We start from the raw sequence: 26,895 nt of genomic DNA, 5'->3' as shown, positions 1-26,895 counted from the left end.
CGGGCAGCCCTTCGCCCCCGGCCCGTTTCGGGCGGATCCCGGCTCAGACATGACCCGGAAGAAGCTCTGTGTGAACCGGAAGTGCCTGCTCTCCAGGTTGACTAGCATGGAGGGGATAAAGAGCGCTCGGCCGGCGTAGGCGGTAGGTGGCCGCGGGCTACCCAGGGAGAGCGGTTGGGCCCGGGCCCGTCAGAGGGAGCACGCCGCGCTGCGCCGCGCCCTCTCCTCTGCTGTGTGCTCGGCCGCCCTTCCTTGTCCCCTTCCCCACCGCCTCGCCCCGCCCCGCCTTCACCTCAATAGCCAGACTGGCTGGAAACGTCCCGGTCTCGTTCTTTCAGCGCGGCCTGAGTGAGCGGCTCCCCCAGGGGCCGGACTCCAGGAGCCGCCGGGGCTCTAAGGAACAGCGCAGCCTCCTGAGCTGGCGACAGCGAGTCAGGGCGCGATGGGCCGCGCCGGGGCAGCGAGAACCGTTCTCTCCAAGCAGGGCTGTCTGAGCCCGGTACGGCCCTGGCCGGCGTTCGGGGGCGGCTGAGATCTGCCGCCCTGTCCGCCTGTAACCAAACATCAGCTACTGCAGAATGGACGGGTCCCGGTCCTGGTAACTCCGCCTCGGGGCACCTCCCGGCCTGTACTGGCTGTACGTGAGGACTAGGGGGGGGCTGTTCTGGTTCCTGTGAGCCCCCCCGCGAAGTCTCGCTGACTTCAGTAGGTTGTTCATTACAGTGCTTTCGTGAATCTGGGCCACACTTTGTCGGGATGCTACCAGTATTACCTGTCCTGAAACCACGGCTGCTGGGATCTCTGGGTGCTGTGCACCCACAGCTCTCTTGGAAGTCAGGGCAGCTGCTCAGCTGAAATAATTTCCCGCTCTGCTGTTTTTAAGGATGCAGGACAGGACAGAGTCACGTGTCTGTGATTTCTTCCTTATTCTGTCACTGACTTTCTGTGTGACTTTTTTTTTTTTTTTTTTTAAGCAGGAAATGGCACAGAAGTTTTATTAGAATAGTTGTTTTTGCTTCTCAAATAAATACTCAGCGCCAGATGCAGCATCCCACTGAATTCTCAGTGCCCTCTTGGGGTTGCCCTTGAATACACCCCTCCTAGTGTTACAGCCCCTTGTTTCTTTCGTTGCTGTATAAACAGGGTATTTAGGTAGGGCCTATGTAAACAGACCTACCAACCTAGGGGGTTGGTCCCTTGGTCAAATCATGTGGCAGGTAGTTCCACAGGTTAACCACTCCCCATTCTCCTCTGCTAAATTCTCCATGCCCCTGGGTCAAAACGTGTGGTCGTTCAAATGATTACCCAGCTCTCAACCCCTCACTGGGCTCCTGGGTCAAATCATGTGGTGGGGTAGTTCTACAGGTTAATCACAGCTCATCCTCCTCCTGTTAAGCTCTCCAGGCCTGAGTCAAATCATGTGGTTGGTAGTTCCACAGCTTCCTTCCCCCCCCCCTAAACTATCTGGTCCTCTGTTTGCCTTTCTGTGCCTCAGTTTCCCTGTATAAAAATGCAGCTGTGTATCCACCTTTATCAACTGTTTTGAGCTCTCCAGCTGAAAAGTCAAGCCCCCTTCTTTAACCCAAAGAGGCTGATCCCTAGACCTACAACATAAAAAGAAAGTTTAGGAGAATTGGGTGTTCCAGGCTAGACTCCTAAGCACAGTATAAAGCTGAGTGCCACAAGATGTCAGCAGAGCATTGTGTTCAGAGACAGTCCAGGTTGGTGCTCTTGGAAAAGAGGCTTCTGGTAAACAGCTAGTGGGTCAGAAAACTACTTAGCTTGTCACGTTTCTACACAGCATTTGTCTCATGCCTGGAGGATCTCACCTGGTTGGTGGCTTTTCCCTTGTTGATTTTGCTCTGAGCGATTTAGGTGGATGTGGTCATAGCTAGGAGCTGATAAGGGTGATCACTTTTCTCCAGGAGCTGAATGTAGATGTGTCCCAGTGGTGGTCAAAAGAGGTTTTTTTTCATTCCTGAAAAACTCTGTGGCCGTGACCCTTCCTTCTGGGTGTAGACCTTGCCATGGTAACTCTAAAAATGGAGGGGTTGGTGAATCCCACATCCTGCAGTCTGCATTGGCTTCAGATAGGGATATTTACACTAGCAATCTTCAGAGCTTTACTGTTGATAGGTTAGGACAGCAGCCAGTCTCTTAGGAAGTCTGGTCCTATCTCCAGTCAGCACTTGAGATCAGTGTGGGTGGAACTTCTGCCCATCCCAGACTATAATCTCAACAAGACAGGGCCTTCACTGTCATAAACCCGAGTGCTCTCCCCTAGTTTTAGCAGTCCTCCAGGCCAAGTTGAAGCCGCTTTTATTTCTGTGTTAGTTTGTGTGTGGGCAGGAGAAGGGGGATTATTAGTTAAGGCTGTTGGGTCAGGGTGTACTAAAATACCCATCACCACAATAACTTAGCACTGTACAAAATGAAAGATCCATCAATACATACACTGCTACCTCAATATAATGTGACCCGATATAACACAAATTCAGATATAACGCAGTAAAGCAGTGCTCCGGGGGGGCGGGGCTGCACACTCCGGTGGATCAAAGCAAGGTCAATATAACACAGTTTCACCTATAACGCGGTAAGATTTTTTGGCTCCTGAGGACAACGTTGTATTGAGATAGAGGTGTACCTCGCAGCAGTTCCTGGATCCACTGAGTAATGGGCCAGCTTGCCTTTCCAGCAATTTAGTTTGACTTTTATCAAGGTGCTCTGGGGGCTCTGAGCATGAGCACTGTACAAATCCAAAGTTGTTGCTGTACTGAATCAGACCTCGGGTCCATCCAGTCAGCATCCTGCCTTGGCTGCTGCATGATGTTTCAAAGGAAGGATGAAAGGAACCCATACTGGCTAGCTGTGCAATTCTGTATGTTGGGTGGAATTGCTTCCCGATGCCCGTGGGCAACAGTCTTCTGCCCTGAAGCATGAGCTGTGGCTTTCTTTATTGTGGTCTTAGCCTTGCTTAATGCAAAGTTGACTTTTTAAAAAGGAAATGTGAATGATTTATTCTTCTCTAGACTCGAGTGGGGTCCATTTTTTTGATGGAGGTTTGCTCTAGATCAGAACTGAGGTGTTCTTAGTATAGCTGTGGGTGGAGACCCAGGAATAAAATTGCAGAGGACACTGCAGATCAGAATTGCAGTGTATTAGTCCAGCTGTGTGGGGGACACATGCACAGTACCTACCCTGTACTTTGACTGGTGCTGCTGTTTACCTACATGAGTCCTATTTATCAAACTGTCTCCTATGATGATATGTGCCTTTAAAGTTGGGCCTCATTTTGTGCTTTTTACGCCGCAGGCTTTGATGAGTAGCAGCACCGGGATTTGCCTGAAGAAGGATAATTGGTGATGTCCAAGCAGGCTCAGCGGAGCGGTAAGTTGCGGCACGTCACCAGCTGTTGCAGGGGTGGCATTCCCAATACCTAGCCCAGCAGGAGAGGCAATTGCCAGGCTGAGTTCTGTACACTTAGGGCAGGGGTGGGCAAACTTTTTGGCCCGAGGGCCACATCTGGGTATGGAAATTATATGTTAGGCCATGAATACTCACGAAATTGGGGGGTGGGCTCTGGGGTGGGGTCAGAAAAGAGGAGTTCGGGGTGTGGGAGGGGGCTCTGGGCTGGGGCAGGGGGGTGGGGTGCAGGTGGGGGGATGAGGGCTCCAGCTGGGGGTGCAGGCTCTGGGGTGTAGGAGGAGGCTGGGACCAAGGGGTTCGGAGGGCGGGACAGGGATCAGGGCTGGGGCAGGGGGTTGGGGCACAGGAAGGTGTCAGAGGTGCAGGCTCCGGGCGGTGCTTACCTCAAGCAGCTCCCAGAAGCAGTGGCATGTCCCACCTCCGGCTCTTACGTGGAGGCGCAGCCAGGAGGCGCTGTGTGCTGCCCCGTCCATAGGCGCCACCCCTGCAGCTTCTATTGGCCATGGTTGCCGGCCAGTGGGAGCTGCGTGGAGCCACGGCATGCGCGGAGCGGGGCAAGCCCGGACTCCGCTCACCGGCAGGAGCTCGAGGGGCTGATTAAAACATCTGAAGGGCCGGATGCGGCCCCCGGGCTGTAGTTTGCCCACCCCTGACTTAGGGTATAGAATGCCAGTATTGCAATGAGCCAGCACCCAGAGTAATATTCATCCATGAGGTCCTCTCTTCCATGCACCGACATTCTGTCACCAAAAGAGCACTGTTACTGTAAACAGAATACATTTAATCCCCTCCCCCCGCCCCCCTTAAGAGTTCATTAAGGTTGCAGAGTCAAGCACTTAGAAATCTGGATATGCCAGAATTCAGGTTGCCTGTGCAAACTTAGTTCAGCCTCCTTGTGTGCATGAGTTAAGATGTGGTCTTTAATGACATGATCACATGCTAGCTTTTCCCTAGAACCCCTGCCTCGTTCAGCTGACAGTAGAAGAATGTTGAGACTCAGGAATCCTGGGTTCTAATCCACATTCAGGGGGATGGCTACAGACCGTTCTGTACTGGTTCCCTCCCTCCCCCACCTCAGGGCTTGGATCCTGACTCTATGTTCCAATCAGGTGGCTTCTTCCTTCTCATTGCTGCAGGGAGAGCATTTGAGATCACAGGAGAGACCAAAGGGCCAGTGAAAAATCAGTGGTCTGGCTGAGGGGACCCGTAACTGGTATTGGTAACTTTCCGTGTACAAAGAAGTCAGTTGCAGCACAGGGGGGAAAAGCCTGGGACTTTTATTTTCCAGCCCTGTTGGTTCTTGGGGCAGTGGAGGGCAGTACTGCTTAGGAATGCATCTAGTGCTTTATAGCTACTAGTGGCTCCTCACAGCCATGGGGAGGAGGCAGGGAAACCTCTGTTACCCATCCATGTCTGGCAGTCTCTTCCAAGTAACATGGCTATTGCAGGAGCAGGCTCTCTCTAGCAGTTTCCCTGCCCAGATGTAAGGGTCCTTCTGCTTTGCCTCCTCTCATGTGCAGGCCTGGGCAGGAGCTTGGAGCATGATATCTTGGTGTGCGGGACATGTCTGCGCCAGTTCTCAGAGATAAAGCCCTTCATTCTGCACAAGACCCACCGTAAGTCAGGCACGTCTACACTGAAACTGAGTTGATCTAATTTAACTTACATCAGCATACTGCCGCCACAGTTATTACATGGCTTGTGTGTGTCTCTGCTTTGCTCCTGGTGTTAGCAGTGCGCGTCCCCACCAGGCATGCTTGTACCAATTGTACTGTCAGTGTGGGGCAGTGTGGGATGGCAGTGTGGGATGGCTTCTGAAAGTCAGCAACAGTCGATGAAAGCAACGCAATGTCTGCACTGACCTAACTACATCAACATTGACTCTACACCTCTAGTGGAGGGGGAGTTACTAAGTCAGTGTAGCGGGGGAGTTACATCGTCGGGAATGAAATTTCAGTGTAGATGCTTATGTCGTTAGTTAAGTCTTATGTCTTCCCACTCTGTAGTGTGGAGCCAGATGTTGTTCACTCAGTTCAGAGCACATGCACTATCAGCCCTGCATGCTCAGTCCCAGAGCTGAGAGTCACTCTGGGCTTTTTTCTTCTCATGCTGCATCGCTAGTAATGAAGACTGGGCTCTACTGCTGGGGGAGGGGCTGCTGCACAGTCAGGGGGTGTTAGTTCAACCCCCCCTGGGTTCCTGCATACTCCTCTCCCCTGGAATCATAGAATATCAGGGTTGGAAGAGACCTCAGGAGGTCATCTAGTCCAACCCCCTGCTCAAAGCAGGACCAATCCCCAGACAGATTTTTGCCCCAGATCACTAAATGGCCTCCTCAAGGATTGAACTCACAACCCTGGGTTTAGCAGGCCAATGCTCAAACCACTGAGCTATCCCTCCCCCCAACCCTTAAAAACATCTAAGGAAGGAGATTCCACCACCTCCCTGGGTAACCCATTCCAGTGCTTCACCACCCTCCTAGTGAAAAAGTTTTTCCTAATATCCAACCTAAACCTCCCCCACTGCAACTTGAGACCATTACTCCTTGTTCTGTCATCTGCTACTACTGAGAACAGTCTAGATCCATCCTCTTTGGAACCCCCTTTCAGGTAGTTGAAAGCAGCTATCAGATCCCCCCTCATTCTTCTCTTCTGCAGACTACACAATCCTAGTTCCCTCGGCCTATCCTCATAAGTCATGTGCTCCAGCCCCCTAATCATTTTTGTTGCCCTCCGCTGGACTCTTTCCAGTTTTTCCACATCCTTCTGGTAGTGTGGGGCCCAAAACTGGACACACTGCTCCAGATGAGGCCTCACCAATGCGGAATAGAGGGGAATGATCACGTCCCTCGATCTGCTGGCAATGCCACTACTTATACAGCCCAAAATGCCGTTAGCCTTCTTGGCAACAAGGGCACACTGTTGACTCATATCCAGCTTCTCGTCCACTGTAACCCCTAGGTCCTTTTATGCAGAACTGCTGCCTAGCCATTTGGTCCCTAGTCTGTAGCAGTGCATGGGATTCTTCCGTCCTAAGTGCAGGACTCTGCACTTGTCCTTGTTGAACCTCATCAGATTTCTTTTGGCCCAATCCTCTAATTTGTCTAGGTCCCTCTGTATCCTATCCCTACCCTCCAGCGTATCTACCACGCCTCCCAGTTTAGTGTCATCTGCAAACTTGCTGAGGGTGCAGTCCACGCCATCCTCCAGATCATTAATAAAGATATTGAACAAAACCGGCCCCAGGACTGAACCTTGGGGCACTCCGCTTGATACCGGCTGCCAACTAGACATGGAGCCATTGATCACTAAAGTGGAAAGTGCCTGCCTCTTAAATTGATTCAGAGTGAAATAGTTCATGACCTTGACTGCAAAGGCTAACGAGGGCGGATTAGATGGCAGCACTTGGCTGCCGTGAACAGAGCAGGTGCAGTACCTGCCTCTGAGCAGGGGAAGCACAGAAGGAACATTGCCCATAACCCTCCATTTTCCAACCCTTCCCTGACTCTCCTTGGGCCGTGTGTTCCCGTGACACCAGCTGAGTCCTCGCTGGGCTGCCGCCTCTGCTGCATCATCCAAGTAGCCGCTTCGTAACCAGCCCAGCTTGGGAACCCCTGCACAATTGATCCCCTGGAGTCCAAATTGCCTTTTCCGCATGCGTAGGTTAGCCATAGGCGGGCAAATCCCTGCTGAAGCCTTGGCTGCCCTGGGGCTGAGACACCCTCTATTCAGACACCCCCATGAGCCTGCTTAGTGCTTCCCCTTTAGTGTGTCTGACTCTCTCCCCTCTCCCCCAGATGTGCAGGGTGGCATTGTCTACAGCTGTGAGCTGTGTGCGAGAGCCTTCTCCTCCCACACCGTCCTGCTCTACCACTATCGAACCCTTCACCAGCTGCAGACGTGGGACCCCAGCACATGGGGCAGCACCTCTGCCAGCCCAGCCTTGCCTGCTGGCCCTGAAACGGTGCCAGGCCCTGAGATCCCAGACACCGAGCCAGCTGATCCGGGCATGGACGTTCATTTCATCCTGACCACAGAGACTGTCAAGGGGAGAGCGTTTGATTATGGCCGGATGGTCTTAAAGTGCCTGCACTGTGCCCAGAAGTATTACTCCAAGGAGGGGCTTGTTGGCCACGTGCATGCCATGCATCCTGGCACTGAAGGCCTGCCGCTGCCCCAGGTGGCGTTGCAGGGGTTGGAGAGAGTCATGAGTGTGGCTGAATACGAGGTGTATGTGAAATCCGTGGGGCGCAGAAGTGGCTCCCAGAAGCACGAATCTGGGAGGCCTCTGGAAAGACCCCATGGGAAGAAGTTTGTTTGCCCAGTTTGCAAGAAGGGCTTTACTAGAAAGCACATACTCCAGCTTCACACCAGCACCCACCAAGCCAGCTGCAGCCCCTTCTGTGGCAGGCAGTGGGCAGCCTCCCATCGGCGACACCACCAGTGCCAGCAGTGCAGCTTCCAGTCGGTGGTCAGCGCGGTGGCATGGCTGCACCGGCAGGAGCACCGCCAGGGGACGGTGACCTGCGGGGTCTGCCACTGTGCCTACCCGGACCGGTCCACACTCAACAAACACATGAGGGTGCATGATGCGGAGCGGCCCTACGGCTGCAGCTTCCCACACTGTGGCTGGAGGTTTAAGGTAAGGGCGTAGATCCCCACCCAGTCCCTGTGACGGGGGGGGGAGGGGTGTTGCTGCTCCCTTGCAGCCATTTGGGGAACAGCAGGGAAGCTCCAGGCAGCGAGTGGAGGCCCGAGGCCATATGGTCTCACTTTTCCATTGCTGATGGCCACTCCAAACCTCCTTTATATCCACGGGGGTTGGGAGGGGAATCTCCAACCCTGCTGCATCTTGAGGTCTCCCCAGGTCCACAGCTGCCCACTCTGAGGCGCTTTCCTGCTAGCTGAGGTGTTCTGGGACCATTGCTGGCAACGTGGATGGCTTGTGGCCCAGACAGGCTGCATTTCTCACCTACTTTCACCCATTTGTGCCTCATGGGGCACTATCACTCTTGCCTGGGAGCTCCCTGATCTCATCCACCTGGCATAGTGAGCTCCCTCTGTGCTTATCCCCATCCCTCTGTGTCACAGAAGCAGGCTCCGGACAAAGCCCAGAACTAAGCACCTTGCGGAGCACTGCTCATACCCCCTGCATCCAGTAGAGGGCTGGATGGTGTGGGTCACTGTCTCCTTCCTCCCTTCCCTCCCAGAGCTGACAGTACCCCGTTCTGGGAGGGCAGGAGCAAAGGGCTGAAGGATGGAGCTGCTGTAGAGCATCTTAGCCCTTCAGAACCAGCACTGGGCTGGGAACACTTGGCCTGGCTCAGGCAGAAAGCTAAAGCTGCACACCCAGGTGCTCTGGGGTAGCAGAAGTGGGTGGTGCACCCCGCGGTTCTCACAGCCACTGCCAATCCAGGCACTCACCTGTCCTGCTCCAAAGGACGTGGCTTCCGAGAGAGAGAGAGACAGGCTGCGGGGAGCGGAGGCTCAAACAGGCAGGGCTTGGAACTCCCCTTCAGTGGCAGCCAGGAGACTCTGGATTGGGGTAGACAAGACAGGAAGCTCCGTCCTTCTCCCAGCAGCTGATGATGGAGGGAGAGATTCTGGTTTGGCGGATATGGATGTCCAACACCCTGCTAGAAATTCTAGCTCCCTCTGCCTTTCCTGCAGCTATGGTTTGGGGGAGTGGGGGGCCTGGGCTTCTCCTCAGCACGTTACCCAGCCCTCCTCTCTGCGCACCTCCAGCTAGTAGGTGTTGGGTAAACGCTTGCAGCCCTGAAAGGAGCTGTTGTTGAATGAGTTCGAGGGTATTTGCAGTTAGGATGGTTTTCGCTCTAGCTGGGACCATGCTAATCCTACTTCTTCTCTGGTGAAGACCGAGGGCAGCAGAGGTAAGGGACTCCCCGGCAGGCTGAGCGCTGGCTGCATCCCAGCTGCCTCACATTCAGAGCCTCGGACAACCTGGGCAGTGCAAGCCAAACTCCTGGGTCTTTGGGGGTGCAGGCTAGTAACCAGATAAATGCAGCCTGACACAGCCAGCAGCTCCTAGTCCAACTAATGGCAAGGAAAGAGCCCCTTTCTCACGGCAATAGGGAATTATCCTGGGATATTTGGGGCCTCGCCTCCTAGCATCTCTGGAGACTGAAGCCCTCTGCCTATAGAACAGGGATGGCATGGCCCGTAGCAGTGCCAACCTCCCCAGGATTGCTCTTCCCCCGCCACCGTGCTCCAGCTCTGATGTAGAGTTACGGCTTTTAGTGGACAGATGGAAGTTCAGCTCCGTCTGTCCTAGGCCTCTGTATCTGGGCTGCCCAGCCTATTGGGTGCTGGTTTGGGTCGTGTGGGCCCAGCACTCAGTTCACACAGGCCACCAGCCGCTAAGAGGACAGTGGTGGCTCGTCTTAGCTGGATTCACACTAGCCACCTGGAGGTGAAAAGCTCCAAATCCATCACCTTGTCCTGCCCAAGGAGAGACCCCTGGGTCTCTTCAGTTTGAAGGCAGTGTCCGTCCCCTATTGATCAGCCCAGGTGCTGGCGCCCTGCCCCTGCCGTTCGGAGTGAGGACACAGCTCCTCTTTACTCGGGAGCTAAGAAGCGATGGCTGCTGCGGCTGCTTTTGTCCTAATGCATCACATCTGCCTTTTGCCTGCAGAGTGAGGTGCTGCTGAGAGCGCATCTGCAAGCCCACGTCACTCCAGGCCAGTTTGAATGCCCCTCCTGTGGCTACGCCTTCCGCCACAAGCATCACTTGCAGCGCCACCAAGCCAGAATGCATGTCATTCCCTCCAGCAGGGCGAAGAAACCAGATGTCCCCCCAGTGGCACAGCTCAGGTGAGATGCTGCCTGCCTTGAAAGGACTGAGCCTTGGGTCTGATCGCCCATCACTAATTCCTAAGCTGCAGAAGCAGCTTCCCTAGAAAACTAAGCATGCTCCTTCTCCCTCCCCGGGGCAGGCTGCGCCGTCCTCGCTCACACAGTAATGCAGACCTAGCTGCATTGCATAGACAGTGAACAGCCAATGGCTCTGTTCCCAGGGCATGGGACATCCCAGCACTCCCCTCCCATCTTCACCCAGAATAAAAGCTGCAGCTCAGACCTAGAGCCTTCTCCACTTGGGTCAATGCTCTGCGCATGCTGCTTTGTTCTCTATGCTACTTCCTAGCCATTCTCTGGGCTTCCTGCTCCGTGCACCTGCGGAGCCTTGGCATTAGCCCCTCAATAAACAGCATCGTAGCAGCGGCTGGAATTCTGCCTGCTGCCGCGGAGAGATTCCATCTGCAGTGGGACGCCTGGTGCCCACCAGGGCCCAACCACATCCAAGGGAGTGTTGAAGCTACTGCTGATGTCAGAAGCAGACCTTTTGCGTGCCATTGACCTTGTAATACCAGGGCTCATGACTCCTTCAGGGTTAAGTGTGTGTGGAAAAGTGGAGAGAACTCCTGCTTGTGGGGCCCTGGAACAACATCTTAGTCTGGTGGATGATGGTTTAGAAGCCTCCTGCTGTTATCCAGAGGGCAAGCTGCTCCTCAGCGGAGCTTCCTTATAGAGACCATCCACTCTGGGCCCCATCTGGCTAGTGGCTATTGGTGAGCACTCAGCCACTCTGCTTCACTTAAAGGTGTCCTCTGAGCAGACCCAGCTACATTAAGATGCTGTAGATGGAGCTGTGTTTGAGACCCCCTCCCTCCCAAATGGCGCCCTACTAGACTGGTTGTGACCCCAGCTGGCAGGCTCGGGGGACTGGGGCCATGCCTAAGGTCAGGCTCTCCCCGCCCTCTAGTAAAGGTTGCTTCGAACACGTCACTGTGCATTGGCCGCCCAGTTCAGGCTTGTCTAGAGGGGGTCAAGGCTGGTCTGGTGAGGTTCATCTATGTTTTCAAACATAGCTCTGTCCATGGTGAGCACAGGACCCACCAGCTGGTAGCCATGCAGCAAGTTCTTTCATGCCAGTCCCAGTATGGGTCGCTGACTTGCTGGCTAGGCTTTCCTTGGGCTCAGCTGCAGCATGTCCATCCCTGCGGGGGACCAGCTTGTCAGGGAGTCCTGGAGACAGGAGATAATTTCCTGCTTAGCTCTCGCTCAGGAATGTATCGAGGCAGAGTGAGGGACAAGAGGCCTGCTAAGGAAATGCAGGAAGCTTGCTAACCGCAGCTGTGTGGTAGCTGGCGGGGAGAACACTCTGAGAAGGCAGCACTCTGCACCCAGGGAGCCCAGGGTGGGATTGTGCCCTGGCTCGGGTTTGCCACTTCTGCCTCGTGGCATCACCAGGGCACTCAGATTGCGGCGTTAAGGCTCCCAGAGGAGAACTGGCTGTCTCAGCGCCTGCAGATCCAGTCTGTTGGCTCCCTGACTTGGCCACTGATGTCTGCAGTCAGGGCCGTCCCTTGGCCTCATGCTGAGTCACCCAGCTCCTGGTGAGAGGGAATCAATGAGGTGCTGCTAACGGCCTCTTGGAGGGCATGCTTGGGATCTCTAGGGAAATGTTCCAGAAATGACAGTGCTGGTTCTTTGGGGCCACTGCTGCCTAGCCAGGCTCAGAGCACGGGGGCTGTATGCCCAGCTAGAAGGGAGAGCCAGCTGAGTTTATCTCCTAGTCCTCTAACGCTGCTGTCATCTGGCAGTGTTGTTGTCACCGACGTGCTGCTGTAACTGAGGATGGCAGCTCAGATAGCCACAGCTCAGAGAGAGGCCGCTGGCTGTGCCTCTCCAATTGTTTCAGAGGCTGCAGTGAAATCCTAGAGGAGCCTGGGGACCGAAAGAGATCCCTGCCATGTCTATGGAGAGGGAAGGGGCGCTGACGGAGCCCTTCCACTCAGGCAAAGGGAGACTCAGCCAGTGTCTGTCTCCTGGCTGTGCGCCGAAAAGTAATTCTGGTAGAATCATAGAATATCAGGGTTGGAAGGGACCTCAGGAGGTCATCTAGTCCAACCCCCTGCTCAAAGCAGGACCAATCCCCAGCTAAATCATCCCAGCCAGGGCTTTGTCAAGCCTGACCTTAAAAACCTTTAAGGATGGAGATTCCACCACCTCCCTAGGTAACCCATTCCAGTGCTTCACCACCCTCCTAGTGAAAAAGTTTTTCCTAATATCCAACCTAAATGTCCCCCACTGCAACTTGAGACCATTACTCCTTGTTCTGTCATCTGGCACCACTGAGAACAGTCTAGGTCCATCCTCTTTGGAACCCCCTTTCAGGTAGTTGAAAGCAACTATCAAATCCCCCCTCATTCTTCTCTTCTGCAGACTAAACAATCCTAGTTCCCTCGGCCTCTCCTCATAAGTCATGTGCTCCAGCCCCCTAATCATTTTTGTTGCCCTCCGCTGGACTCTTTCCAATTTTTCCACATCCTTCTGGTAGTGTGGGGCCCAAAACTGGACACACTGCTCCAGATGAGGCCTCACCAATGCCGAATAGAGGGGAATGATCACGTCCCTTGATCTGCTGGCAGTGCCACTACTTATACAGCCCAAAATGCTGTTAGCCTTCTTGGCAACAAGGACACACTGTTGACTCATATCCAGCTTCTCGTCCACTATAACCCCTAGGTCCTTTTCTACAGAACTGCTGCCTAGCCATTCGGTCCCTAGTCTGTAGCAGTGCATGGGATTCTTCCGTCCTAAGTGCAGGACTCTGCACTTGTCCTTGTTGAACCTCATCAGATTTCTTTTGGCCCAGTCCTCAATTTGTCTAGGTCCCTCTGTATCCTATCCCTACCCTCCAGTGTTTCTACCACTCCTCCCAGTTCAGTGTCATCTGCAAACTTTCTGAGGGTGCAGTCCATGCCATCTTCCAGATCATTAATGAATGCCTCACTTCTCCTGCCCTGCCAATGTCTGTGCCCAGGCTGGCAGTGCTGACTCCGGCTAGCCCCACTGAGCCTGTGTGGGGAGAGGGATTATATTCCTGCGTATTCCCATAACAGAGACTCCACACACCTGGCCCCATCTGTTTTAGCGCTGCGGAGCCAATGCAGCTGCAGGCGGAACACAGGAACTGCCAGACTGGATCAGAGCCAAGGGCCAGATATTTAGTGCAGTGTCCTGTCTCCAAGAGAGGCTGGTGTTTCAGAGGAAGGTGTAAGAACCCAGCAGTAGCAGATGTGGGATAATCTGCCCCCACATTAGGTCTCATCCTGCTCTCTCTAGGGAGGTTGGATTAAGCCCTGAAGCATGAAGCTTAACATCCTTTCCCACCTTTGTTAGCATACGTATGATCACTCTGGCTGGTCTTGTTATCCCTATAAATAGCCATTCCCTTTCGGAATCTTGCTGATTTCATGCTCACAATTCAGTTTCACCATCCAACTATGTGTGCTTGTGTGAAATAATATTTCCTTTTCTCCATTCTGAATTTTGTTGCCTTTTAATTTAATCCACTGTCCCCTGGGCCTTGTTTTATGAGACAGGGAGAACAGACATTCCTGAACTACCTTCTCCAGACTGTTTGTTACAGGCAGGGCTGGTAGCCTCACCTGTTACAGTGGCCTGACACTTTCCAGGAGAAGACCCATCCCGGTTGCTTATAACTTTGCCAAACTATAATTTGAGCTGGAATTTTCCATGCTGGGTGTCTGCCTCCGGCAGAATTCTTTTGGAAAATGTCAGCCAAAACATTTTGACCATTTCGGAGAGCAAGACTAGGGGGGATAGGTTGTTTTCCCTATTTTGGTGACCTTTTCTTTCAGATGCTCTCGTGCCTCCATGCTCTGGAGCAGGGACTTCGCATTCGGCAGGAGGGTGACCTTTGTGTCTGGGATGTGCCTCTTGCCATCCCCATGAAAATCCATCCAAATCTGGCCAAGTTATAAAACTGAAACAATTGCAATTTGCACAAGTTAGAGATTTGCTAGTTCTTAACAGCTAAAATCTCTGAAGAGGCCATCCACGCTGAGCAGGACTTTCCCTCCATTGTGGTTCCTGGCTGCTGTAGGCCGTGTTTGGTCCAGGTCTGGGCACAAGAACTGAGAGCAAGGAGCCTGTCTCCCTTCTGTGCTCCATGCTCCCCTTTGCTTTCAGCGCTCCCCCGGAAGGAACCAGGCAGCATGGAGGAGGAAGCTGCCTGAACCTAATGCAGAGAGGTCAGGAATTGGATCGAGAAGACAGTGGAGTAAATTGGGACAAAGAGCCTGAGGGGGGACTGAGACTGGAGGCCTGGGTAGAACAGGGAAACCGGGAGTTGGGCTGGGGAAGACTGGGACTGGCTGGGCAAGGAGATTGGGAGCCTGTGAGGTGAGAGGAGGGGAGGCAGATCTGAGGAGTATGCAGGTGCAGGGAGAGATCTGGCACTGGATAATAGAGACCGGAAGAAGGAGTTGAGTATATGAGGACACTGAGATTGGATGAGGATGGGGAACATTGGCGTGGGGGAAACTGGAGGCCAGCGGGGAGGAGACAGATTGGATGAGGAGCTAGGAGTGGGGGGACTGGGACAGGGAGCCAGTGGCGGGAGGGAGACTGAGATCAGATAGGGAGACTGGGACTGGGATGAGAAGCTTGAGGAGTGGGGATTGGGACTGGAACAAGGAGCCGGGGTGGGGAAGATACAGGATGAGGACAGGGATGGGTTGGAGGGGATGGGACAGAAGGGGTCAAGCTAGGGGCAAATGGGCAGAAGTCTGTGTCCACTAGATTGCAATCCCCTTCTCGTCGTCCCCGCCCTGGGTGTGGTAGATGGAGAGTACATTTCCCCTTCATTGGAGAGGTGACTGATTGTTGCCCAAGCACAAGGCCTCTGTCATCAATTCCAGCAACTGTCAGCACCTCAGTGATTGGGGCACTTGATGAAGTTTCACCCCACAATCGATGCAACCAAATTTAAGCCCCGTCCCAGCAGCTCAGGTGGAAGAGCAGGGCTGAGCAGTGAGGCCGTGGCTTAGGCTGTTCTGTAGTGCCTTCGAAAAGATCTGTAACCGGAGTCACGCTGATGGTCTCCGGTTACTGGCCTGCCCTGTAACTATGTCACAGGAGCATGCAGCTACATACCCGCCTCCTGCATCTTTCATGAACTCCAGTGACTTGAGCCTGAGCCTTGCCTGTGCCACAGAGCCCCTTGTACTCTGGAGAAGAGCAGCTGAATTGGATCTGGGCCTAGAGCACTTGTTGCGGGGTGGATTGACTGGAAATCAAGGCCATTTAAATCACTGATGTTAATCAGCTTTTCTATTTGTACTTCAGTTATTTTCTAAAGAGAGGTGCTTTCTCATTGGTTGACATAACCATTACAACGTCTGGATTTTACAATTAACTAGAGCTTTGCACTGGCTTTGGTACATTTTTTTGCTACCTAGGAGGGCTCAGTATAACTATACACATTTATTTAAGCAATGATCTAGATTAATATTTTCATATTCTTATTGTACATCTTTAGCACATTAGAAAATGGTGAATGAGATACTGCTTATTTACTAGATAATCAGCTGTTTGGTCATAGATTGTGTCAAGCTGCATTAGGATGGCAACTGGAATTTAATGAAACCCACAAACACCGCTGGCCTCCAGTTTCCCCCATCACCACCCTGGATTTGTTCTTTATTCAGAAAAGCAGCCTTTAACTCCCGTGTTTTTGAGAGAGGCTCGTGGATTCAGCATATTTCTTTTTTATTTAAATGTTTTTCAGGGTTGTAATAAGTTTAGGCTTTAACATGTTTTATATTAAATTCAGATTTCATTTGAAACAGGTTTATTTTTAAAAAGAAAAAAACGTACTTAAATAACATAAAAAAATCCCCCGAAAATCAGAAAAATCATCAGTCTGTATCCACCTGGCTTGTTGTTTCAAAGGACCCTTCCTAGCGGGCCGTGCGTGGGACGCTGGCCGCCCTGCTGGCCTTCAGTAGGATGCTCTTGCTTTGGCTTGGGGAGTCGTTGGGAGGAGCTCAGTGTTGTACAGCATGGTCAGCAGTCCAGGTGCTTGAGGGAGCTGCGGGGGATGACTGCACTGCTTGTTCCTAATCTCGTGCCATAAATGGCCCTGCCTGGAGCAGATCCCTGACCCGCGGAGCTATCTGAGATAGGACAGGAGCAGCAGGTGGTGATGATGCGGGGTGCTGGGAGGCTGAAGGTGAAGGCAGTAAGATCATGTGGGCACCAAGGTGACTGGTTCATATGGGTCCTTGATGTTCCTATGTCCTGGAGAGGCTGGTCCCAGCTGCTCAGAGTTTTTTCTGTTGGGGGTTTATGGGGAAGCGAGACTATTTTTGGTAGCAAAGAGAAGAAACTGGGTATTAGTGGGAGGGATAGCTCAGTGGTTTGAGCATTGGCTGCTAAACCCAGGGTTGTGAGTTCAATCCTTGAGGGGGCCATTTAGGGATCTGGGGCAAAAATCTGTCTGGGAATTGGTCCTGCTTTGAGCAGGGGGTTGGACTAGATGACCTCCTGAGGTCCCTTCCAAGCCTGGTATTCTATGAGAGACCTAGCATGGGAGCCCCTAGATTAGGTGCTTGGAATAGAGCCTTCCAGATTGTAGGGCTCAGGCTCCACACGGCTCTTACTTTGGTTTTGTCTACACTAGGGCAGTTTGTGGGACCTTTTCTGTACCGGTACAGCTCCACCAGAGGAATTGCTGGGCAACAATGGAAGCTGTAGTGTAGACAGTGCCCAGGGTTAGACAACATGCTGGTGAAACTGCCTGAGCCCCATTGCAATTTTCCATTCTCCTTCCTCCCCAGCAACTAGCCCTCTGTTAAGGTCACCTTTTTTTACACCTACCTGTGGGGTTTTGTCACTTGCCCCTTCACCTTGTAATGCCCTCCTCACTTTGGCTTGTTAAGATCCCATGCTTCCTGGGCACGCGTGGCAGCCGCCCGTGCTCTGAGATTCCTGCAGGGTGCTGTGCAGACAGGCTGTTTCTCATTTGGGCTGTCGTTGTCTGCAGGCGCACACAGCAGGGAGATTCAGTAACAGAGCCCAACGCACACCCTCTCAAGAGAGCAGAGAGCAGGATGCGAGCCTCCGAAATACAAGATCCTTCTGCAACGTTAGCTGCAGCGTTGGCTTGAGAGGACAGTTCCCCCTGGCCTGGGCGCGAGGCACCAAGTACCTGTTGCTCACTGGGGCTGGGTGCAGAAGCAGGGTTGACAAATGGACTCTTTCCAGGTAAGCTGGCCCATGCTATGCGGGGTCTGCACTGAAGGGAAGCTGACTCATTGGAATTACTGTCCCATTAAAAGGCATCTGGGACTGTGGCCAGCAGCATCCAGTAATGCTAATAAACCTCGTTAGTTTCTGTTGGAGATGACTGTTGCATTCCTTCTGAAGGGCACAGAGTGGCCCAGGGGGTTAATACATGAGCTGCAGACTCTGATCCCCATGTATCTTGGACCACGAGTGCAGGTGAGATTCGGGCCCAGTCCAGTCCCTAGCAGTCACTCACCCGTCTCTCCGAACCACCTTGCCTGCTTGGCCCTGTGGCTTTACAGCAGCGGACACTAGCCAGCACAGGGCATTCCCTGTGTGTCTGTGCGGGCATGGGGTGTATGTTCTTCTGGGGGCTTTGCTGAGGGGCACAAGGACAAGGAATTTCTAGATAGTGTTAGTGCATCCATGGTACATGCCAATACCCTGAGCTCTTCTGTGCAGACTGGGTACCAGCATAAACCTCATGAGCCCGAGGTCAAGTTACTGCCTTAGAAACCAGCCTCTCCCGGGAGGGGAGCCCAGGGCTCAGCCTTGCCTCTGCCCAGAATGAAAGCTTTCCGGCTATGTCAGGTGCAGAGTGCGTACTAGCCAAAGTCCGACCCAAGGCCCAGCTAGCCCAGTGGCCAGCTCCAGCTGCTTCAGAGGGAGGTACAAGAACCCCACAGGACCAGTTCCAGGATGACCTGCCCCTCAATGGCCAGAGTTTGGCTTGGGCCCTGCAGCAGGGCGCTTTAGAGCCCTTGTGTAATCCTTGGGTTTTTTCAGTCCTTCTCCCTGGAGCTGGATATGCCCCGGAACCAAGTGGGAATCCACTGTAATATTTTTATGATGCTGGTGTGTGCCTCAGTTTCCCTCTGCACTTTGCATGGCTGCCTAGTGGAGGGAAAGGTATTGAGTCTGCTCTTGGGGCAGCACAGGACATGAGGGGTGGGTGTTCCCTTGCTGTCTGGGCCGCAGCCAATAGGACCAGTAAGGAACTGTCAGAAACTTGCTGTATCTATGCAGACCCCTGAAGAGACAATAGAAAGCCCCAATGCCCCAAACCATTGACACCTTGGAAACAACGACTGAGGTTGAGCAGAGAGCAGCTCAAGAACGAAGGACTTCTGGCGGAAGCTCTCTCTCTCTCTCCTGAGACTCCTTCCAGCTCAGAGCAACAGAGCCGAAGCTGCAATCCCACTGTGCTGGCTTGGCCCTAATGGACTGTGCTAGCCCAAGGTCTTCCCGGCCTGTGTCCCCTGCTGTGTTTGGGGTCACTGCAAATACTTTTCTGGCTGTGTCAGTTCCTGAACAGCAAACGTGTCTCTGCTCGGGGCCTGACTCGTAGGGCAGAGCTCGGGGTATGAAGCAGGAGGGCCAGAGGCTCAGGCTAGGAGGCGGAGGAAGAGTGGGGCTCCTGGGAGGGGGGGAGTCTGGCACACTGCAGGGGACCCTCCAAGGGACTCTGGGGCATAGCACTGATTGAGGGGATCCAGGGCAGTTTGAATCCTGCTGTGCTCTTTGATTCAAAGTGTTGGGCTCCCAGTCTGTTCGGCTGGGCCTGCAGCAACTTGCAATGTACCGAGCCCCGCCCCCAAAGAGCGATGCGGCAGTGACCCCTCTACCTGGCCAAGGAACAGCATGGCCAGAATCCAGCTGGAGCCCTGGCCAGAGGGCTGGGTTGGTGTCCTTGGGGCACCCAGAACTGTGATCTCCCATATAGCATCGTTCTAGGGACCTGCCAGCAGCTGAGGATAGCTGTACTTGTCCGGGTAGGATCCCACACCTGCCTGATCCTGGGGGGTGGTCCTGGAACCCCACAAAGGAAGGTGGCAGGGAGTTGGGGGGGGGGGGTAGGAATTCTCTTCCTGATCCTACATCTGGCAGTCACCTCAGCCCTGAGCACATGAATCTCCAGGGTTCTGTGTCCACTTCCCTTTGGCCCCTGAGCCTTTGGGCCTTGTCCTTTTCTCCTGCCATCCCATAGTGTGGCTTATGCTGGCACCTCCTCCTATGGGGAATCCCAATGTGTACATGCCTGCCTGGGGGGGCAGCCATGCCACGTGTGGGAGGTCAGTGTTTGATTAACAGCTGTGGAGAGCACCCTGTTCAAATAGCTCCAGCGCCACATCCACCCTGCAGGACCTGCCCCCCTGGGAGCTTTACGCCAGGCTCTGCCAGAGCTTGGTTTAGTTAGCAGCTCTTCTCTGTGAGGTCAGGGCCCCAACGCCAGAGGCAGGCCCTGGTGGAAGAGTACGCCAGAGGCAGACAGCTGGCGGGGGAAAGGGAAACTGGGTTGGTACCATCAGGCTCTCATCGTGACCATGTTATTTACAAGACTCTTCATGCAGCCTATTGGCCTTCCCACTCCTGCCCCCACATGTTCGCTGGGTACCAGGGATTTTCCCACCCAGCCTCCTCAGTCGCTTGTTCACATACGACTGCCAGCTGTTCCTACGTCACTCCGCCCATGGCCCGGCTCTGCCCCATCTGGCTGCTGATCTCAAAGCTCTTTATGACCTTCACGAATTTGCCTTTGCACCCCCTCACAAGTCTTTCAATTTTGTTCCATATTTACACATGGGGAAACTGAGGCATGGTATGAGTAAGGCTGAGATTTTCAAAGGAGTCCAAGGGAGTTGGGCACCTAATTCCCTTAGGCTTTTTTGAAAATCTCTGCCTGGGTGGCTTGCCCAAGATTGCAGTCAGTGACAGAGCCAGGGATCTGGGCCAGAGTTTGTTCACTCGGAGTGCATGGTCAGTGTGTGTGCACGGGTCCTGGGTCCAGTGGGCACAAATCAAACTCGGCACGTGCACCTTCCTTTGCAGTAACCAAGAGGGCAGCCGAGTTTGGTCGCTGTGAGAGTAGTGAAGTGAGCGAAAAGCTGGGACATGCAGTGAGTTACCCGCTGCAGCAACTGAACGGGCACGTCTCTGCCAGCCCTCGTGTGAGCATCTCCCTAGGCCACTGTGCGGTGTCATCCTGCTGCTGGGGAGCCAGGGCTTTGTAGGGCAGGCCTGAGGGGGAATGGCTGGGCTGGGATAACCAAGGAGCCTGCAGGGCAGGAGCAGCGGTCACTGGTGAGCAGTGTAGGGGGAGAACAGGGATGGAATGGCTCCTCAGGGGGAGCAGAGGGCAGAGCTGGGGGTGGGGAACAGGGTTGGAATAGCTAGGGGACTGCAGGGCAGGAGCAGGGGGCATTGGCAGAGCTGGGGGGAGATCAGGGCTGGGGATTGCAGAGGAGTACGGGGGGTGAATTAGGGGAGCACTTGCGGAGCTGTGGGCATTGGTAGAAACTAGCCCTTCTCCCTGCACTAGGTCAGTGTAATTAGGCCGCTGGTTAGACAGGGTCACCAGCTAACGAGTGTTCAGCACTCCTCTGCCTCCCGCCTGTGTCCTATCCATGCAGTTTAGCTGCTGCACCGTGCCCGCACCAGGTGAACGTCCGCTCCGCGGTAAGCACAGGCCACGCCCACAGCGTAGCAGTGTCCCCTTTATTTGCAGGGGTAATCAGTGGGAGGGAGCAGCAGCATCAGTTTGCCCTGCGCTCCTTCTGCACTGGCCGCCCTTGGGCTCTCGGAGAAGAGACCCTGCCTCACGGCAGGAATGCAAGGCCTTGTTTTATAAATCACCGGAGCCCAGCCCTTGAGTGCAGCAGCCACAGGCAGGGCAGGGCCATGGGTCAGCGTAGGGAAGCTGAGATGGCTCCGGGGGGAGGACTCCTGCTAACCCAAGGCCAGAATCCAGCCACACTGGGGGAATTGTGCTCTGGTGACAAAGCTACGGGCATGGGGCTCCCAGGCTGCAGGTGATGGGGGTGACTCAGCAATGCCTGCCCAGCACCAGCCGGTGATGCCAAATCAAGAACCTCCCCCAGGGTGGGGATCGGGGGGGAATTCCATTTTCAGAGGGATGTCCCTGTGCCAGCATGGCAGTGGGGGCGGGCGATGCCTGTGGAGACCCCATTCTGCCAGAGAGTGGCCGTGGGGCAGGGTGATTGGCCCAAGGAAGGACACACCCTGTGGCTGGGCCAGCTGGAGAGCCCCATGTCTATAGCTAAGTGGGGCCCTTGCTGGGCATGTCATTGCTCTGCTGCTGCCAGGCTCCCAAGGGGGACATGGCTACGCCAACCCCTGTGTCTGGGGGGCTGGGTCACCCCCATCTAGAACTGGCCCAGCCCCTGGGGAGGGTCATTGCAGCCAGCTAGAGGCCAGATCCCCCCAGTCCCTGATCTGGATTGGCAACACTGCGAGGCTGCAGCCCCAGGAATGGGACTATGGGAGTGCTGGGGGTTCTGCGGGACAGGGGTTCCTCTCCTCCAGGCCAGTGCAGAGACATTCAGGTTGTCCTGTCGACTGGCTCCTTCCCCTCAGCCCACGCAGGGTGGGCTGCAGCTGCGCCGTCTCTGGAAGCAACACAGGCAGGGGTTAGCCCAGCCCCGGGACTGCTGGGATGCCGTGGAGACGCTGGCGGAGCGGCTTCTGCTGAGAGGGGGAGAGGACAGTAGGGTCAAACGTACGCCATCCCCTCTGGGGCAGACTCCTGTGCTGCCAGCCTGCTGCTACCCAGCCTCTCCACACTTGCCCCCTTGTGGTGTCTCTCCTGCACTCTCACAATCCCCTTTGCCCGCCTGCTGGGCTAGAAGAGGTGCCCCAAAATGCGCCGGCCAGCTCACTAAGGGTCCTGCCAGGCGGGGCTGGCTCCAGGGCAAGGCTCCAGAGCAGCTGGGAGAGCCCCAGAGGGGTGCTCTTGTGGGCACCCATCTGTCCCACTCCAGGTACCCTGCCTAGTTGGGGTTTGGCTCCAGTCAGGGGAAAGGCCTGGGCTGCAGCCTGCTCACAGCTGTTCTGGTGTCAACCCCCCAGGGTCCATGCAGCGACTGCCGCTGCACACTCTGAGTCAGAGCAGAATCCCGCCCGAATGCACAATCCATGGCACCCCCAATGCTGTGCCCCAAAGGTATTTGCACCACATCACTCCCTGCTGTCCTGGCTCGGCTAGTGCAGAGCGAGGGCTGTTAACTGGCCCCTTCGCCTGCCATGCAGGGGCGGAGAACTTGCTGCTGCCAGGATCCACAGTGCCCCCCAATCACCCTTCCTGCTTACCTCGGAGTGGGGGGGAGCTGGGCCTCTTTAGCGTCCCGCAGTCTCAGCTGCCTCAAGACCCGGATGAGCTGGCTGATCTGGCGCAGGGTCATCTCCGGGGCCGGGCATGCCAGCCGCTGGCGCTGGCTGATCAAACACGGGGGGTTGGCAAAGAGAGAGAAGTAGCTGTTCCTTCCCAGCAGCTGCACTGCTTGCTTGTTCCCAGAGCAGGAGGCATACTGCAGGCAAGAGGAGGAGAGACCTGGGATCAGCGCCAGCCTGCTGCCAGCTATGCCACCTGGGGTCCGTGCCAGCCTGCTGCCAGCTATGCCACTTGGGGTCTGTGCCAGCCTGCGGCCAGCTATGCTAGCGGGGCTGCATCTGCCAGCGCTGGGGCAAGCAGCAGCACTGTGCCATGGTGCAGTGTGGCCAGGCCAAGACACTCCCAACTCCATCCCCCCAGCGCTCTGTGGAGGATGCCCTGAGCACTGGGGTCAGGCTCCTGGGGTTGTATTTCCCCTTGGGGACCTCGGGGTATGTCCCTGCTCTATGCTTTGGTTCCCCCAGCCATGAAGTGGGGATGATGCCATGGGGGGGAAGTTGATTTAGCTCATGGGTGTCTGGGCTGTGGTTTGCCTTCCTGTGGTGCAAGGCACAGGGGGCAGGGAACGTGCCGCTGTTTGGGAAATCCAGGGAAATCGCCCATTGCAGGCGCAAGCAGCCAGACTCCCCAGTTTGCAAGGGTGGTCGTTGGCCCCAGTGAATGCTCCTTCAGAGGCCAAGCTTGCACCAGTGCAGGTGGAGTTGAGCTAGTGGGAGCGCCAGGTGGGATATAGCCCAGCGTTCGTACCTCGGGTTATACCTAGGCCGATCGGCCAGGGCGTGGCTTGCCAGGTGAGAAGCTGTGTGAACAGCCCCTTCCAGCTGCTGGAACATCGGTTCAGGCTTGAGCAAGTTGAATGAAAAGCATTAACACCAAGCAGCCGTGTGCTGCATCCTGGGCCGTTACCGGCCCCAAGGGAATTGTTCCCAGTGGTCTCCTGCTTGGGGTGGCTGGCCCTGCTGTTGGCACCTGGGGCTGCCATTCCCTCTCCACCCCCTGGTCAGGGTTGCTGTGCACAGCTCTGTAGTGCAACCCGCAGCCTTCGCGCTGCCCGTCATCAGAGGAGGGGGAGGGGAGTTATGTAACAAGGGAGATGGAGCAGCGTGTGCAGGGAGAAAGGCACTACACTGGAGTCAAAGCAGGAGACTGGGAAGAAGGAACAACATTCTTCAGAGCTCAGCCTCTAGTATTGATTTCATCACCTGGGACTGGGCAGAAAAACCCTGCCATGGCTGCAGGTCATAAAAAAGACCCTTGTTAGGAATATTTTCAAGAAATGCCAGTACACCTGGGTCGAAAAGGAACACATGGCCAATGCAAACAGGGCATCCAAGAGTTCCAAGGCCTGGTGGCCAGAATGAAACAACATTCTGAACAATGCACCTCCGAAGGCAATGACTTCACAGATGGTGATGTGGGCATGTCTGAATAATCTGGCTCAGTTTGTTAATAATCTTATTTTGGCACTATTCTTACAGACGGCCCACCATGGCTTTCCATGCGAGTAAATGATCACGTCGCTGATTGGCGTCAATTTGTGGTTTGGGAGGATTGCTCATGAATTTTGAACCTTTTGTGTACAAAATATAATTGGCAGGCTAGTTTGCTGTGGGAGTACAGGAACTCCTCACTTAAAGTCATCCCAGTTAACGTTGTTTCAATGTTAAGTTGCTGATCAATTAGGGAACATGCTTGTTTAAAGCTGTGAAATGCTCCCTTCTAACGTCGTTTGGCAGCCACCTGTTTTGTCCACTGCTTGCAGGAAGAGCAGCCCGTTGCAGCTAGCTGGTGGGTGGTTGGAACCAGGGTGGACCAGCAGCCCCCCTATCAGCTCCCCACTCCCCTAAGTTCCCTGTGCAGCAGCTGTCCCTCCCCCCACTGCCATGTGCTGCTCCTGCCCTCTGCCTTGGAGCTGCTCCCAGAGACTCCTGCTTGCTGTGCGGGGGGAGGGGGGAAAAGGGGGCTACTGTCAGGGTGTCTCCCCCCTGCTCCTGCACCCCGCCTACCCCTATCTTCCATAGAGCAGGGGGGACACACGATGGAGGAAGGGGGCTTCTAGGCAGTAGCTGCGATCTCAGGTCTCAGCAAGCTGATTTAATTAACAAGGCAGTGTACTTAAGCCTGGGGTCAGCTACTTAAAGGGGAAATGCGCATTTTTTCTCTCACACACAGGGAGTGTGTCTCTGTCTGCCCTCCCTCCTTTCCTGCTGCCTTGCAGAGTGTTGTGAGAGTTAACCCTTGAGGGCTCAGCTGATTGCTAGTTCATCATTTAGCAGTAAGGCATTCCCTGGGAAATATCCCACCCTCTGTCTCCTCCACCTCAACCAAGCTTCAGAATCATCATTACTCTGTGTGTGTGTGTGTGTGTGTGTGTGTGTGTGTGTGTGTGTGTGTGTGTGTGTGTGTGTGTGTGTGTGTTCATTATATAGTCTTTTGTCTGGTGAAAAAATTTCCCTGGAACCTAACCCCCTCATTTACATTAATTCTTATGGGGAAATTGGATTCGCTTAACATCGTTTCACTTAAAGTCGCATTTTTCAGGAACATAACTACAACGTTAAGTGAGGAGTTCCTGTATTTATCCATTACATTTTTTACTCTTCCTGCTGGACTTCTGAAATTATTTTTTATTGCTTAATATAATCAGATCTCCTACATGTAGATTTCCAATTTAAAAGTAAAGCTTTATTAGGCATTTATGAATTTTAACATTTAAAAAAAGTCAAGCTGTTTGGTATATTGCTAGCGAAAAGGTTTTAAATAGTTGTAGATAACCCTTATGATGTATTAATTATTTTCCTCTAAAACTGGGTTTAGAATAAATTATATCATTTAAACAGTGGAAGAATAGAAGGGATCTCTCATCAGTCTTATAATCTCATTATTTTCAAGCAGCGCACTGAGTAATACTCAGTGAGAGAATGACTTTTTTTACTATTTTGTTTCAGTGGCCAGCTTAGACATAAGGATCCATGAACATCCATCATCTGCAATTCCTACAACTTCAGAGTGATGGGCTGGTCCCACCCGCAGTGCTGCAACTAAACATACGTCAGATGGTAAATTACCTGGATAATAAAAAGACTTTCTTCATCGTCCAATAAAACCAGGGATGAGTTTGTAATCCGAACCAACCAATTCCAGCTAGACTCACAGATGAAAAGATTGCTCGGTTCATTTAAACAACTAATTCTCCCTTTTGTCTTGTTCAGAGCAAACATTTCATGGACATGGTTCTCATTATAACCAGACTACACTCCACCCAGCAGAGCAGACATTGCTGGGAGGTTGCTGGTACAATATATGAGAAGGAAATTAAACAGTGTGCAAAAAACATTGACAGAAAATTCATTAATTTTGAGTCTTGATGGGTGGAGCAATGTACACAGTGATCCAGTAATATGTGCTGGTGTGACAACAGAAGATGGGGTTGTATCTTACAAAAACAATTGATATATCAGGAAATGCCCATATAGCAGAATACTTAAAAGAAGTAGCAGTAAAAACTCTAATAGGGTATGAACAAAAATTCAAGTGTCAGATGTGTAACTTTGTCACAGTACAGCAAATGGAACAAAGATGAGAAGAAATCTAGAAGAAGATAATGAAGGGCATCTGAAACTTATAACATATGGGCGCTGGGCTCATTTGACATATGTTTTAGCCCAAGACTTAAGTACAACTCCAAGAATAAAGGAAAATGTTGTTGAAATTGCAAAATCCATCTAACAACCACTTTGCTTCAGCTTCCCTGAAGAGAGCTGGATGGTCCAAACCAATTCTCCCCCATGATGAACGATGGCATCTTCGGAGCTGTTTATTAAGAATTGGCCTATGCTGATGACAATTTTTGAAGAAACAATGAAACAATCGCAGCCAAAATAGACCACATCGGACTAAAGAGAAATGTAGACGACATGCTAAATATCTTGAGCCCTAGTTCCATAGCCTCGGACAAACTGCAGACGGACCACTGCTGCTTGGCTTATGCCCTTGAAATTCGGAAGGTGCTTCAGGAGAACTTGAAGAAAGAAAGACCCACCAACAAAGTCAAATTGCAGGCAGTAAAGAAGCAGATGGATCAAGCACTTTCTCCACCTCATTTTCTTGCCAATATTCTAGATGCCTAACTGCTGAAGAAGATGCTGCTATGAAATGGACATCTAA

The 26,895-nt window shown here is 53.4% G+C and overlaps 1 protein-coding gene across 2 annotated transcripts; it reads left to right on the top strand.

The window, feature by feature from the left end:
• The first annotated feature begins 90 nt into the window (after positions 1-90).
• On the top strand, positions 91-26,895 carry LOC135888867 (zinc finger protein 84-like). Of its 2 annotated transcripts, XR_010561901.1 has the most exons (7): positions 91-142; positions 3,313-3,387; positions 4,947-5,042; positions 7,223-8,067; positions 10,078-10,256; positions 17,299-17,519; positions 25,677-26,895. XR_010561901.1 is itself a non-coding variant. In XM_065416662.1 (6 exons), the coding sequence occupies exons 2-6, from the start codon at positions 3,363-3,365 to the stop codon at positions 17,420-17,422; spliced, it is 1,269 nt and encodes a 422-aa protein (XP_065272734.1). In that variant the 5' UTR covers positions 91-142; positions 3,313-3,362; the 3' UTR covers positions 17,423-17,653. The 2 variants fall into 2 exon arrangements, 1 of the variants encoding a protein (XP_065272734.1); XM_065416662.1 differs by lacking the exon at positions 25,677-26,895 and having other exon boundaries at positions 17,299-17,653.

The sequence above is a fragment of the Emys orbicularis genome, chromosome 14 (genome assembly GCF_028017835.1).
Source record: "Emys orbicularis isolate rEmyOrb1 chromosome 14, rEmyOrb1.hap1, whole genome shotgun sequence".
Lineage (NCBI taxonomy): Eukaryota > Metazoa > Chordata > Testudines > Emydidae > Emys > Emys orbicularis.
The sequence above is the reverse complement of the archived record's forward strand: the minus strand, read 5'-3'. Positions and strand labels throughout refer to the sequence as shown.